Source organism: Epinephelus fuscoguttatus, linkage group LG1 (assembly GCF_011397635.1).
Source record: "Epinephelus fuscoguttatus linkage group LG1, E.fuscoguttatus.final_Chr_v1".
Classification (NCBI taxonomy): domain Eukaryota; kingdom Metazoa; phylum Chordata; class Actinopteri; order Perciformes; family Serranidae; genus Epinephelus; species Epinephelus fuscoguttatus.
Window position 1 is genome coordinate 51,195,067 of NC_064752.1, and position 14,709 is coordinate 51,209,775.

The following is a 14,709-nucleotide window of genomic DNA, read 5'->3' on the forward strand; positions in this document are numbered from 1 at the left end:
GTGGAGCAGTTTTTATTTTCCTTTCAAAGATTTCTCTCACTACTTTAGTTGCTTTCTGTGTGTGTGTGTGTGTGTGTGTGTGTGTGTGTGTGGGTGGGTGGTTAAGGCTCTGCAATGACAAAACAAACTTATTAACAATAAACCAAAAAACATCAACTTGTATTGTGCAGTGACAAGGTGAACTGAAGTATGAAATAAATTATGAACTAATCCAAAGCACTGTATTGGTATTGGCCCCCATACTGACATTGGATATAAGCCTGATGTGACCAGTTCACGTTGAATATAATATGGGTTGTCAAGTTATTATTTTTTAATTAACAAGAGGAAGCAGTTCTTACCAGAGTGTTTTGATTGGAAAATAAATTAATGCAAAGAAATTTACTTTATGATCTTGACTTTTAGATTTATTTCTATAAAGTCAGTGCTGCACTGCTACAACAGTGTGGTCTGAAACCATGACTTAGAGGTGGGTGACAACTTCAAAATTCTCATTCTGTGCAATACAGTTGGTTGTTTTTTTTATTTGTCGTTCGTTCGTTTTGTGAAATTCGAGGGCAGAGGGGGTACACTGTAAATTCTAACAAGTTAAGTTTAGTTCAAAAAATTTAGGAAACCGATTACCTTGGGAAAAGTAAGTAAACAAACTTAACTGTGTCAAGTACTCTGAAATCATTATGTTTGAGTAAGCTGTACTTTTTTTTGAATTTGTGAGCACCTAATGTATCCCAGTATAGTTAAATTCAATCAAGCTGTTAGAACTCAAATACTTTGAGTCACATTAACTTAATATATTCTGCCAAAACAAGTGGGAATTACTTGAAATTTGTAATACACTACACTTAACGTATCTTAGTGTAGTCCACTATAATAAAGTTAATAGGAACTCAATAAAGATAAGTCACATGAACTTTATATACTGTGCCAAAGTAAGTGAGCAGTACTTAATTCTAAATAAAATGCACTTAATATACCTCAGCTAACTTAAAAACAACAACTCACTAAATGGCATTATGAAAACCATAATTTATTTTTTATTTGTAAACTCGCAAAATGTTAACATAGCATATTGACATATTATATAATATATATTAAAAACAATAACAGCACATATAACAACAATCGACATGCTGTTCATTCTGATTTGTCTAGAAAGAGACTATCAAGGGTCAAGAGTTTGGCTGAACAATTGAGGGCATGATAAATAAATGAATAGAAAAACAAATAAAATAGTGTTATTTGACCTCTTACATCTCCTGTAATTTGGATAATACTAGTTATACAGTTATTGTGATGATTCATAATTTTTGTGGGAGGGAGCATTCTCACCGAGTTGTGTACAAAACATGTTTTCTTATTTCTGAAGAAGACAATATGGAACCTCTGCAGCTCCACACACACACACAAAAAATCTGTCACTGTTAATTTTTATCAAAACATTAAAAAGAAGTAAGTAAAATATAATATTCAATTCAGTAAAAATAAATGCATAAAATATTCAATAAAGTTTTGTTCAATTGTTCAGCCCTATCTACTCTCACTCATTCACACACCACACTCATGTAGACAGCTGTCCGTAGCTACTACATCTAGCTCAAAAGAACATTTTTTAATTTTTGCCGTTTTGGGCTGAGCTTTTGTTGTCCAAGGTTCAACAGTATCTTCTGCATGAAGTCAAATGTGTTCTTCATACCTTTGGGGTAATCCAGATGGAGTGCGTATATTAAGCCGAATAGCAGAAAAAGTGCTTGAGCGTGTGTGGGAATCTCATCCATGATATTATTTCCTTCAAGGATGATTGCAATGCTGTTTATCTCTGGTAACATATCCCCAGTCATGACTGAAAGAACCCCGACAGGTACCTGGGCGAAGTCATATTCGGTGTCCGAATCCTGCATTCAAAATAAAAGAACACAAATAAATTTAGGTAGGATGTTATGACCCACGGTTATAGTGTGTTCACTCCTATAATCAAAGTGACTGCAGGAATCACAATTTAAAATCACACAGAAGAAACCAGCAATCTGGAAAATTGTCTTACAGAGCTCTTTTGAAAGACCATGGACAACAGGTAGAAATGGCTGCGTTTCAGCACTAAGCCTTAACAAAAAGAATTTAAAAAATCCATAAAGATTTTTTTTTTTTAATGTGTGCTGAATTGTGCATTTGAGCTAATTTTCCTAGGCTGCTACTCAATGGTGCGGTGTACATTTTACAACTTCAGATCTCAGCTTCAGTCCTCAGGCATCAGACAAAATGAAATTGTTGTTTAGACTAAAAGGCTTCAGGTCTCTGGAAGAACCCCCTCAGGTTGAAGGGCTAGCACAAATAGACCTCAAACAAAATGGCTTAAGACCAAACAGCATCGGGCCAAACAGTGTAGCAGCAAATTCTCATAACAAGACATTACGGGACATTACAACTCAAAGTATAACGAAACACAGCCATTATTTTTTAACTTTCCAACATGTATCCTTTAAGAAAGGGGATGTTGTGAAAAATGATTTTACTGCAAAGGGCATGACATCAGTGATGTCATGTGATACAACTTCATCTGGGAAGCTCAGATTTGGCTCAAACTTCTCAAGCCTTGACAAAGTTTTTTTTTTTTTTTTAACCACACCTGAACAATAATGTTTTTTTCTGAAATCTGAGAACTGAACCTGAGGTCTGAGATGTCGTAAAATGTACACTGTATGATGGTCATATGATCATCAATATGAATGTACTTACTGAAGAGCTGTTGAAGAATTCACTGGAATTATCTCCCAGATGAAGGGGCAGACATTGCAGGACAGCAGTGCCTGTTGTGGTGATGTCATTGGCCTCATGGAAGAGATGACAAAAACAATAAGTAGAGGATAAGATATAAGAAAGGCAAAGTTACAACATTGAATTCTAAGTGCTTGATGTAGTTAGATAATTACTTGTAGTAGTAGAAGTAGACACTTATTTGCGTATTGATTGGCTGGAGGAGGCAATCAAGTGGCTGGCCTACAACTCCTTTTCTGGATCTGAAGATGTCAATGAGACGAGTGGTGTGGTGGTCCAGAGCTTCGTAGAAGTCTTTCTTGGGGTTCTTACTGGCAACTCTGTAGAACTCGGCAAACACCTTGAGAAACAAAAAAAAAAACCACATCCAAAGAATTGTTTACTCCATCATGGTGGTCATTAAATGCTAACACTCCATTTGACTGTAGTGATGCACGATTTGATAAAAATGTGCAATTGCGATTTGAGTGGACAATATCGCGATTTGCGATTGTGATTACAATATAACAAAAAAAAAAGGGTATCATGAGTCTTCTTGCTTGATTCAGTGTTTCCCTTACATTATATCAGGGGGGCACTGACCTGACATAGTTATTGTTATGGACAGTGTGTAAATGACCATCAACAGACTGAGCACAGTCAAACACGCTGCTTGCACAGCAGCGCAGCACGGCACTGTACACACAGCGGAGCGAGCCTGTGTTGCGTTCAGGTGTTGTCATGTAAATGACAAATTCCAGCATGCCATAGCACAACACAGCAGCATGTCAAGTGGACCGAACCCGAGCAAAGTTGCTCAATTTTTAATTTGTTATTATATAGTTTGTTATGGAGTCCATGGTTATGAGGCTCTGGCGTCTTTAAGTTGTCTCTTTGTCTTTAACGTTACACGGCTCGGCTTTCTCTCGTATGCATTCTTCCTACTTTTCTCTGTGCTGTCTCAAGTGCTGATATAGATCGGTTGTGTTGCAGCGGGACGTGGCGACTTTAACTTTTAAAGTTTACACAGTCTTTCTGATCAACGTCACCGTACCTGAATTCAAAGTATCGCCATGTAACAGATGTTTTTTTCGCCACCAACTCAGCCTGTTCATGGTCGGGCTCATGCCCTTCTTCTGTGTCTATGGTGGTCACTGCTGCACGCCGGGTGGTGACCTGACCATACGTGCTGCACACACCAGGATAGCTTGTGGGTGTAATGTCAACAAACTCCACACACTACAGGAGAAGTAGTCACGTTCACAGGCACACACGTTAACATTTATTTACATTAAATTGCAAATCGCAGCCTTTTATGCAGTTATGTAATCGCACAGCCTGACATCGCAATTGCGGTTAGATTAATTGTGCAGCACTATTTGACTGTTATACAGTAGCCTACATTTCTCAAAAAGTAATGACCAGATTGCTGAAATTGATGATGTGTTAGGTCTACAACCAAACTGCAACGACAAAACTGCAGACGTCGAGAATAACAGTATGTGGAAGCCTCATATTGTAACACTATTTTCTCCAAAAGTTAAGATTGAGTTTTGATCAAATCCTCTTGTAGGCAGGTGTAGGTAGGTGCATATAGTGTAACATGGTGAAGATATTAGGTTTAAAATGTTCACGAATGTGGATGGAACTTATAAATCAGATAATTAAAACCACCTCACAACGTCATGAATTCAAAGACCGGCATATTTAGTGATGTTTTAAATGTACTTCAGGCTATGCTAACTTCACATGATCATTTGCCATAACTTTGGACACTCTACAGACTAAATGATTAATCAATTAATCATTAAAATAATCTAATAAAACAACAGAGTAATCTAAAATGAAAATAATGATTACTTGTTGTGTGGTTCAGTATGGTGCAGCAGAAGTGGGCCATACCTGACTTTCTGTGAACAGTGCAGGCCAGCGTTCCATCATCTTTTTGACTGGAGGCTGTTCTTTCACGATTTCTTTGTGTTGCAAAGAAAATGTGTGGTCTGATCTTCGTGTTATACTCATTTTTTCAAGTAGTGCTTTTACATAATAATGGAACTCAGTACAACCTGTCCTTACACCAGTTTCAGATAAAATAAGACATATTTTTTGTACATAATTCAATTACAAGGAAGTTACCATGGCAATCATATTTTACAGTGTTGGATTAACCATTTTAAGCTTGCAATAAGGTTCGCTTAGAGGAACAAAAACGTTGCATTCACTGTAACGTTCCGCTGGCTTGAAATGAAGCACGGAGACGGCAGGTGCTGCCTCCCTCCACAGCCCATTAAGTTACTGCTAACTTCACAACAGCTAACGTAAGTTAGCAGCGCGCTACTCCGGCAGCTAACAGCTAACGGCTATTTATGACGGCGGGGCTGGTGCAGGAACAGGGGGAGACATGTTGCAGATTAACAACTACACTGGGGTTGTAACCTGTAGCTCTAACTGCCTCTCTGTACACTACGCTGACGTGTGTACACTTGCGCGAGACTGTGAGACATGGGCACCGCCTTCATGTGTGTTCATGTGCTTTTGCTGGTCTCACTTGCAAGTGCGCACACATGAGCTCAGCGTACACAGAAGCAGTTAGAGCTACAGGCTACAATGAGGCTAAAAACAGAGTTAAAATGCCGTTTTTCCAAACAACTTTTTATGTCGGGGTTTCAGGACACTTGGATCACTACGGACGAGCAGTATGGAGATATTTTGTGGTTTCAATTATGTGCATTTGGACGTTTTAATCTGGGTCGCCGTCAGCTATTAGGTGTGCAGTTGTGCTGCTACGCCCTCTCCCCCCGGATCTCCGTAAGTGTTGTGAGGACTCTAAAACTTCACCAGAGCCTCCCTCTGCATATGGATGAGTAGATAATGGCTGAATTTTCATTTTTGGGTGCACTGTCCCTTTAATGAGACATTTGGGGCTGATGGTATACTAATCATACTTGCAGATGCACACTGAAAGATTCCTCATCATAATAGCAGCATGCAATTCCTTCCACAACATCTAGTCACCAAGAGGATCCCCCTGCGCAGGCAACTCCATCAGTCGGTGCAGGATGTAGATGTGCACCCTGTGGCCCATGCAGTGCATGAGCATGTCTGTAGACGACTAGTCCATACACACATTAACATTTTATAAGCTCGGACAGATCTCTCTCACTTTATGAAAACATCTACACCGATCAGCGAAAACATTAAAACCACTGGTGAGTGAAGTGAATAACATTGATCATCTTGTTACAGTGCAATGTCCTGCTGGGAAACCTTGGATCCCAGCATTCATGTGGATGCTACTTGACGTGCTCCACCCACCTGAACCCCGTCGCTGACCAAGTAAACTCCTTCATGGCAACGGCACTAGTCGATGGCAGTGGCCCCCCAGCAGGACAGTGCACCCTGCCACACCACAAAAACTGCTTAGGAATGACCCCAAGAATGGGACAAAGAGCTCAAGGCATTAACTTGGCCTTCAAATACCCCAGATCCCAATCTGATCTAACATCTGAGGAATGTGCTGTTAACCCAGAGGTACTCCCGATCCATGTTGGGTCCTCCTTGGACACAGGGCCTCTGGAGGGTGTCCTTTGGTGCCTGGCATCAGGACATTACTTTGAGATCTTTTGAGTCCGTGGGGTGTGAGGTGGGGTACCAGCACATCTTACAGATGTTTGATCAGATGGGGATCCAAAGAATTTAGAGGCCAGGTTGATGCCTGGAGCTCTTTGTCTCGTTCCTTGGACCATTCTTGAGCTGTTTTTGTGGTGTGGCATGGCGTATTGCCCAAGTTTTCCCAACAGAACACTGCATTGTAAGAAGATGACCAATGTTGTTCACTTCGCCTGTCAGTGGTTTTAATGTTTTCACTGATCGGTATACATTAGCTCCTTGTCAGGGAAATTTTTCTAATGTATGGCTTCAGTTCAAAGAAACTTTTGACTAAATGTCTACTTCTTGTGAAGAAAATATGAATGGCATATGAAGAAACAAATACTTGAATGGACAGCAGTGTTTGTAAATAAATATTTTTACAATTATTGTTATGCTAATTAGTTACCTGGTGGTGAGTTGGATCAGATGGTGGGGGAGGATGCTGGACAGACCTGGTAAACCCAAATGTGTAGTGAGGGTGAACTGGGAACGTCTGGCAGAGGACCCTGTCCATGGGGTCTTCAACTCCCACCTCCGGGAGAATTTCTTGTGCATCCCGGGGGAGGCTGGGGACATGGAGTCTGAGTGGGCCATGTTCAAAGCCTCCATTGTGGAGGCGGCTCCTGGTCAGAAGGTTGTCGGTGCCTGTTGGGGCGGCAACCGAAAAACCTGCTGGTGGACACCAGCGATGTGGGAGGCCGTCAGGCTGAAGAAGGAGGCCTTTCGGGTCTGGCTGGCCCAGGGGTCTCCTGAAGCAGCAGACAGGTACTGGTTGGCCAGAAGGGCTGCAGCTGTGGCGGTCACTGAAGCAAAAACCCGGGTGTGGGAGGAGTTCGGGGAGGCTATGGAGAAGGACTTTCAGTTGGCCTCAAGGAAGTTCTGGCAGACCGTTAACCAACTCAGGAAGGGAAAGCAGGGCTTGTCTCAGGCTGTGCTCAGCAGAGAGGGAGAACTGCTGACCCGAACTGGGGACATCATCGGGTGGTGGAAGGAGCACTTTGAGGACCTCGTGAACCCGGCCATCACGTCCACTGAGAACGAGGCAGAGTCTGAAGACTCGGGGGAACTCTCGCCTATATCCCTGGTGGAGGTTGCTGAGGTAGTTAAAAAGCTCCCCAGTGGCAAGGTGCCGGGTGTGGATGAGATTGGCCCTGAGATGCTGAAGGCTCTGGGCACTGTTGGGCGGTCATGGCTGACACGCCTGTTCAGTGTTGCGTGGAGGTTGCGTATGGTGCCTACAGAGTGGCAGACCGGGGTGGTGGTCCCCATCTTCAAAAAAGGGGACCGGAGGGTGTGCTTCAACTATCGGGGTATCACACTGCTTAGCCTCCCGGGTAAAGTTTACTCCCTGGTGCTGGAAAGGAGGCTCCAACCGATTGTCGAACCTCAGATTCAGGAGAAGCAATGCGGATTCCATCCTGGCCGTGGAACAGTGGACCAGCTCTTTACCCTTGAAAGGCTGCTGGAGGGGGCATGGGAGTTTGCCTATCCAGTCTACATGTGCTTTGTGGACCTGGAGAAGGCTCATGACTGCATCTTGTGGGTGGTACTGCGGGAGTATGGGGTTCCAGGCTCACTGCTACAAGCCATCTGGTCCCTGTATGACCAAAGTGAGAGCTGTGTCCGCATCCTCGGTGCAAAGTCGACCATGTTCTAGGTGGGTGTTGGCCTCCGCCAAGGTTGTCCCTTGTCACCAATCCTGTTTATGATCTTCATGGACAGGATCTTGAGGCACAGCCGGAGGGGGGAAGGGGATCTGGGATTTGGGGACCTCAGAATTGCATCCCTGCTCTTTGCAGATGATGTGGTTGTTTTGGCTCCATCACACCGTGCCCTACAGCATGCACTGGAGCATTTTGCAGCCGAGTGTGACGCAGTTGGGGTGAGAGTCAGCACCTCCAAGTCTGAGGCCATGGTCCTCTGTCGGAAACCGGTGGATTGCCCTCTCCGAGTTGGGGGAGAGTTACTGCCTCAAGCAAGGGAGTTCAAGTATCTTGAGGTCTTGTGACCAAAAAGACCAAAAGAATGAGATCACGGATACAAGCGGTGGAAATGAGTTTCCTCCGTGGGGTGGCTGGGCTCAGCCTTAGAGATAGGGTGAGGAGCTCGGACATCCGGAGGGAGCTCGGAGAGAGCCGCTGCTCCTTTGCATCGAAAGGGGTCAGTTGGTTCAGGCATCTGATCAGGATGCCTCCTGGGCGCCTCCCGCTAGAGGTGTCCCGGGTACGTTCCACTGGTAGGAGGCCCGGGGCAGACCCGGAACACGCCGGAGGGATTACATATCTCGTCTGGCCTGGGCACGCCTTGGGGTCCCCCAGGAGGAGCTGGAAAGTGTTGCTGGGGAGACGGATGTCAGGGGTGCTTTGCTCGGCCTGCTGCCCCCGCGACCTTGCCCCAGATAAGCGAATGAAAATTGATGGATGGATGGATAATTCATTTAATGACCACACTGGGTTGCCCCTTCTCTTCAAAAATATGAAAGGGGGACGTATTTGGCTGAGGGAGCAACTGTGTTTCTAGAGCTAAATTCTATTTTTCCAGCTCCAACTCTTCCTGCTCTCTCTGTAACTTTATGGCTTCAGCCCCTGAGGATCTCCCTTTCAAGAAGCATTTGTGAAAGATCATCCTGTCACCCCTGTTTCTTTTTTGGTGCTCCACTGCTGCCATTACAAATTTGAGGAGTGGTTGAGTCTGAAATCAGAAAAAATTGTCTGATCCTGTTTTGTCTACTGTTATTACTTTCTAGCTAACAAACAGATTTAATTAGGCTTACTAGTTTATCTTTCTATGATTAAACTTATTAACTCAACAAATAAATGTCTTGTACCAGCACTCCTTAACTATGAAGCCAAGCTGGTGGAATAAGCAGGGAAAGCCCTGAAAAAGACATCATCTGGATGGCAGCATATGTTGCTCTAAAACCTGTAGGTACCTTTCAGCATTCATGGTGCCTTCACAGATGTGAAGTTACCCATGATGCCATGGGCACCAACACTCCCCCATACCATCACAGATGCTGGCTTTAAAGGGCCAGTGTGTAAAATGGGTTGAAAACAGTGACATCAGTGGTCAAATTCTAGATTGCAGGGCTCACTCACTCACCCCTCCCGTCAGGTAAATGATGGTGGCCTCGTAGGGACAAAAAGCCTTGCGCATGAGTTTTTCAGGAGTAGGTCTATCTAGTGATGAGGTGAATATTTATTTAGAAATCTAAACCATGTTACCATATTGTAATGAATCCCTCACGAGCAGGAGACCAGAGGAGCGTTCGGGAAAAAGGCCAGTTTATTTGAGCACTCCAAAAACTCCAGTAACACTCCAGGGTGTAAAAGACTCCGTCCCAAACTCTGACTCTTCTGGCGTAACAGACACACTTCATACACACATACTCGTTTACCATACCGAGTGGGGACCCCCCTCCCCTCTCTGCTCCGCCATTCTCCAGCCCACACACTGACTGACAGCGTAGCCTGTAAACAGACCTCAGCTGTTTATTTAGCCTAGCAATATCTCCGGACTATAGTAGCTGCAATGGACGACTTTCAACGCGATTTTGAAGAGTTTCTTGTAGCGGACACAGACCCAGAGCCATACCTGTTTGAGCCGGAGCATACAGATGAGGAACTCCATGTGTTTGATGCTGAGTGGGCGAGAAGAGAGGCTGAATGCACAGAATGGGATTCGCTACTGCTGCCATCGTTGGGGAGATATATCATCAGGAGGAAAAGCGCAGCAGAGAGTGCATCACAAGGAGTGAAGTTGCGTCTTCTTTTCCTCGCAGATGACTGTTCGGGTTCATTCTCTCCTGTTGCGTGGTAAGTGTGGTCCATTCGCAAACTTTATAACTAAAAAAAAACTTTTCACTACTCTCTATCGATGAACTACTAACACACTCTGTTGTTTCCTCCTCCTTCTTCCTTCCTTCCGCTGTCTTCATTGGTTTATTTATACACGCGAAACGCGTTCTCAGCTGGCTGGATTGTCCGCTTGGTCTGCCGTACATGGCGGCGCAAGATGGCGACCTCTCTAAAGCAAGGCTCTTGCTATATATATATATTTAAAAGCATAATTTTAAGGCTACGAAAACCAAACGAATTTTATTTTATAGCGATTATACACTTGTGTAAAAATATTAATGGGTAGAATATTCAGATTCAGATTCAGATTGACAATAAACCATGCCAAATATTACACACTGGCCCTTTAAACTTTGAGCTGGTAACACTCTGGATGATCCTTTTCCCCTTCAGCATGGTGGAAACAACATCTATGATTTCCAAAAACAAAGCACATTTTTCCTCTTTTGTCAGTCCATCTCAGATAAGCTCTGGCTCAGAGAAGTTGGTGGCATCATACAATATATGGCTTTCACTTTGCATGCTAGAATCCTAACTTGCATTTGTAGGTGCAGCGATGAGCTGTGTTTGCTGAAAATTGTTTCCAAAGTGATCCTGAGCCCATATAGTGATATCCTTTATACAGTCATGTCAGTATTTAATGCAGTGCAGTCTTAGGGGTCAAAGGTCACAGACATTTAGTGTTGCCTTGCCCCTTACGTGCAGAGATTATCTGAATCTCTTGATGATATTATGGATTGTAGATGGTGAAATCATAGATTCATTGCAAGTGTGCTTTATATTCTTTAACTGAGGATTCCCCTTTTATACACAATTATACTTTACTTGTTTACTTGTGGAATGATCCAAACAGGTGTTTTTTTTTTTTTGTTTTTTTTTTTGCATTCCAAAACTTTCTTTTCTGTCTTTTGTTGCCTCTGTCCGAACTTTTTTGGAGCTTGTTGCAGATGTCAAAATCAGAATGAATGTATGTTTACAAAAATGAAATTTGAAATGTAAAATTATGACTTCTTCAAACTGAATGTTTTTATAAATACAATATTTATTCACTACACAAGTGTAGCATAACTACACACACAACTGTAGCCTAATCTCCTGTCTCCTGTGAGACGTGAAATTTGACATGTGAAATTATGACAACTTAAAACTGAATGTTTTTATAAATACACTATTTGTTCACTACACAACTGTAGCACAACTATATACACAACTGTAGCCTAATCTAATGGCACAGTTTGCAGCCTGGCTGAGAGCAGTTTATTTTTCTTGATTTTTTGAAAAAGAGCTCTAAGGCTCTGTCGTATGGAAACTCGGTCAGAGGTGGCCCATTGATGCTGTGTAGCATGCATGCAGCCAGATGGTCCCCCTGCAGTCTGTTCCTCAGGTCTGTCTTCACCTACACATAAAAACAATTAGCTACAGCCAGACAGGCAGGTGATGACTCTGGTGTTTGTTTTTTAAAAATAAAGTTAATTGCAGCATAGTGTGTATTATAGGAGGTCCCCCAGCAGACTGGGCCTAAGTCAGCCTAACTAGGGGCTGGTACAAGGCAAGCCTGAGCCGGCTCTAACAATAAGCTTTATCAAAGAGGAAAGTCTTAAGTCTAGTCTTAAATGTAGAGATGGTGTCTGCCTCGCGGACCGCAACAGGAAGATGATTTCACAGGAGAGGAGCCTGATAGCTGAAGGCTCTGGCTCCTGATCTACTTTTGGAGACTTTAGGGACCACGAGTAACCCTGCATTCTCAGAGCGCAGTGTTCTGGTGGGATAATATGGCACTATGAGCTCTCTAAGATATGACGGAGCCTGACCATTTAGAGCAGAGATACTCAATGCGCGGCTTGCCAGCCACATGTGGCTCGTCAAGCTTTAATTGGTGGCTCGCATGTCAGCTTATATAACAATATGGTAACACAGCCAATACATTTTTTAAAATGTGCTACATGAATTTACAATGAACACTGCACTACAAACATTCAAACATCTGCATTATATTTTTCCTTTCACCTCAATTAATGATTAATAATTAAAAGGGGGTTAAGCAAAACCTGGCAACGCAGCACATTACGGCATTTTGACAACACCGGCTCACTTGATCGCAGTACAGGCGGCTTGCAGGTTAAGATAGCTCCGCCAGCCAGCGTGACATGCACAGGGCAAAAAATGGATCGATTTCTAATTAAAAAAAGGACAAAAACGAGACGGACAGACACACAGTGTTATAAGGAATACTGAGTATAAAGAGTTGGAGGAAGCAGCAAACGAAAATCAACATGAAGACGCCGGAGAGTCGGGAGAGGGGATGAGCAGGGAAACGCTGAGTAAAAAAATGAAAGGTACGAGGCACAAGATGAGCACAGGAAATTTCAAGAGAAGTGGACAGATGAATTCTTATTATTCATGGCATGAACCCTCTGTGCTTAATATGCAAACAAAGCCACACTGGTTTCAAACGAAGCAACAGAGGCATCTTTTGAGATAGCGTGGATTTTGGCGCGGGTGTGCCGGTGTTATGTCCCTACTGGTTTCCAATTTAACTGGTTTCCTTACCAAACAGCTGCAGATGTGCTGCGCCTCCGTCAGCAGATTTGTCACAAATTCACAAACATATACAACATATTACTGGCGATTTTTAAAGTCGCAGCCCACATCTACCACAGCGAATATGCTTCTGTAAGTGAGCACTACATACCAGCGACATTAAAAAAACAAAGTAAAGAAAATATGATAGGCTATACACAAATTTGCGTCGAGCTGGACTTAATTTCACGTCAACAAAAAGACAATAGCCTACCTATAACACAAACCGCACGTCTACCTGTGTGAGCCACTGAGACTCACAGAGAGCAAGGCTTTCCTCAGGTATTAGTAAATTACGTCAGCATCCAGGTAACATTTTGATTTGGGCTGACCTGAGACAACTGGTAACCCTCGGCTTGCCTTGAAAATACCCGAATGTAGCAGAATATAATGTTTATTTTTCTATGCATCAATGCATGTAATGAGCGCAGCTGATGGCCATTCAGTGAAGTGAGCCAGGTATAAAAGCAACAGCCCTCCCCCTGGTTCTCTCTTTTGCGCATCACCTGATGCATCACTTCCGCGTCAGTCGCTGTCTGCCCCGACAGGTATGGCTGCCCACTGCTTCTCCTTGCTGGCTGTTTGGCTACATTGTTTCATACTGACAGTATTTGTGTTGTATTTTATAGTGACTACTTGTGCGCCGCTTCGTGCTGCCCGTATGTGCTCCCATGTTGTTTGGCTGTGGTAAGTGTCCTCTCTCTTGACGTTATGGTGTTTACTATGATGTGGCTAATGCTAGTGTGGTCATAGGTAAAACGCTGGTAACTGTCTGGAGCCCTCTCGCGTCCTCCCTCCTCATGTGCGTGTGTGTGCGCGTGTCCGCCTTTGTCAAAAGGTATGCATGTGTGTATTTTAACGTAGCACGTAACCGCATCATTTTCAGTTCAATTTAGCAATACTAATATTATTTTTGGTTTGGTTAAACTGCAGTCGGGCTCGCTATAATCAGCTGAGTGGGAATCAGCTGACTGGGGCCACTGCTGTTTCAGGCCCATTTCCACTGAAGAAGTTCCTGGTACTATTTGGGGGGCAGGAACTACTACAGGAACGTCCTCTCGCTCGGCCCTCTCAACCGCCGTGTCTCCACTGAGAGCGGAGTACGAGGAAGGTTCCTGTAAAGTTACGGTCTCTGGATGTGACCTAATCATTGCGCGACCATTTACTGGGGCGACATAAGGACGCCGTTAGCTGTTAGCCCTTAGCGGTGTCTGTAATAACTCACTAAATGGCCCGTGAAATGTCTTAGTTACAACGTGATTGAGCTAACTGGAGTAGTTTCATGTCGTATCCGACAACGGGAGGCTTTTAACAGATGACGTCCTGATGTTAGCTTTGCTGCTGTTAGCTGTCCCTGTCAGCCGGCTATTTTGTTGCTTTCTGTTGACATCACATCCCTCCTTGAGTATATCCAATCAGCACCAAGTAAATCCCAAGCCCCAGCCAGGAGTCTTTCAGGGCCGTTCTGAGTACCTACTCCGAGGCAGGGACTTGTTTAGCCCCCGTAAAAGTTCCGGAACTCTGTCCTTCGAGAGTGGTTCCTGCGGTGGAGACATGCACCAATGGCCCCAGCCCCGTAAAATTACCCCGAAGTTCCCGCGGTGGAAACGGGCCTGTTGTCCCTACAAGACGCTTCTCTGCTGCTGTCTCCACGAGACGTCTCGCTGCTGCTGCTTGCTCCCTCTATTGCATGTTCCAAAAAAGACGTTTTGCTACTGCTGCTTCTTCTAAAGACGCCTTGCTACTGCTTTGCACTTTGCTGCGTCATCTACAGACAATTTGCTGCTGTTTCTTCAATGTATCGCTGTGTATGACTGCTACTGGACTGCACACAGTGGACTGAATGACTTTTAAACAGGGCTTATTCCCT

The 14,709-nt window shown here is 43.8% G+C and overlaps 2 protein-coding genes and 1 long non-coding RNA gene across 3 annotated transcripts in view; 1 reads left to right on the top strand and 2 right to left on the bottom strand.

The window, feature by feature from the left end:
- LOC125886100 (uncharacterized) overlaps positions 1-14,709 on the bottom strand; it is a 233,265-nt gene that overhangs the window by 110,293 nt on the left and 108,263 nt on the right. The window lies entirely within an intron of this gene.
- Positions 1-14,709, top strand: part of hdac11 (histone deacetylase 11) — a 184,627-nt gene that overhangs the window by 74,618 nt on the left and 95,300 nt on the right. The gene's annotated exons all lie outside the window — the stretch shown is intronic.
- Positions 1,177-7,793, bottom strand: LOC125885966 (uncharacterized). Its single transcript, XM_049571845.1, has 4 exons — positions 6,809-7,793; positions 2,954-3,112; positions 2,734-2,826; positions 1,177-1,892 (listed from the first exon to the last, which is right to left on the bottom strand). The coding sequence occupies exons 1-4, from the start codon at positions 6,914-6,916 to the stop codon at positions 1,590-1,592; spliced, it is 663 nt and encodes a 220-aa protein (XP_049427802.1). The 5' UTR covers positions 6,917-7,793; the 3' UTR covers positions 1,177-1,589.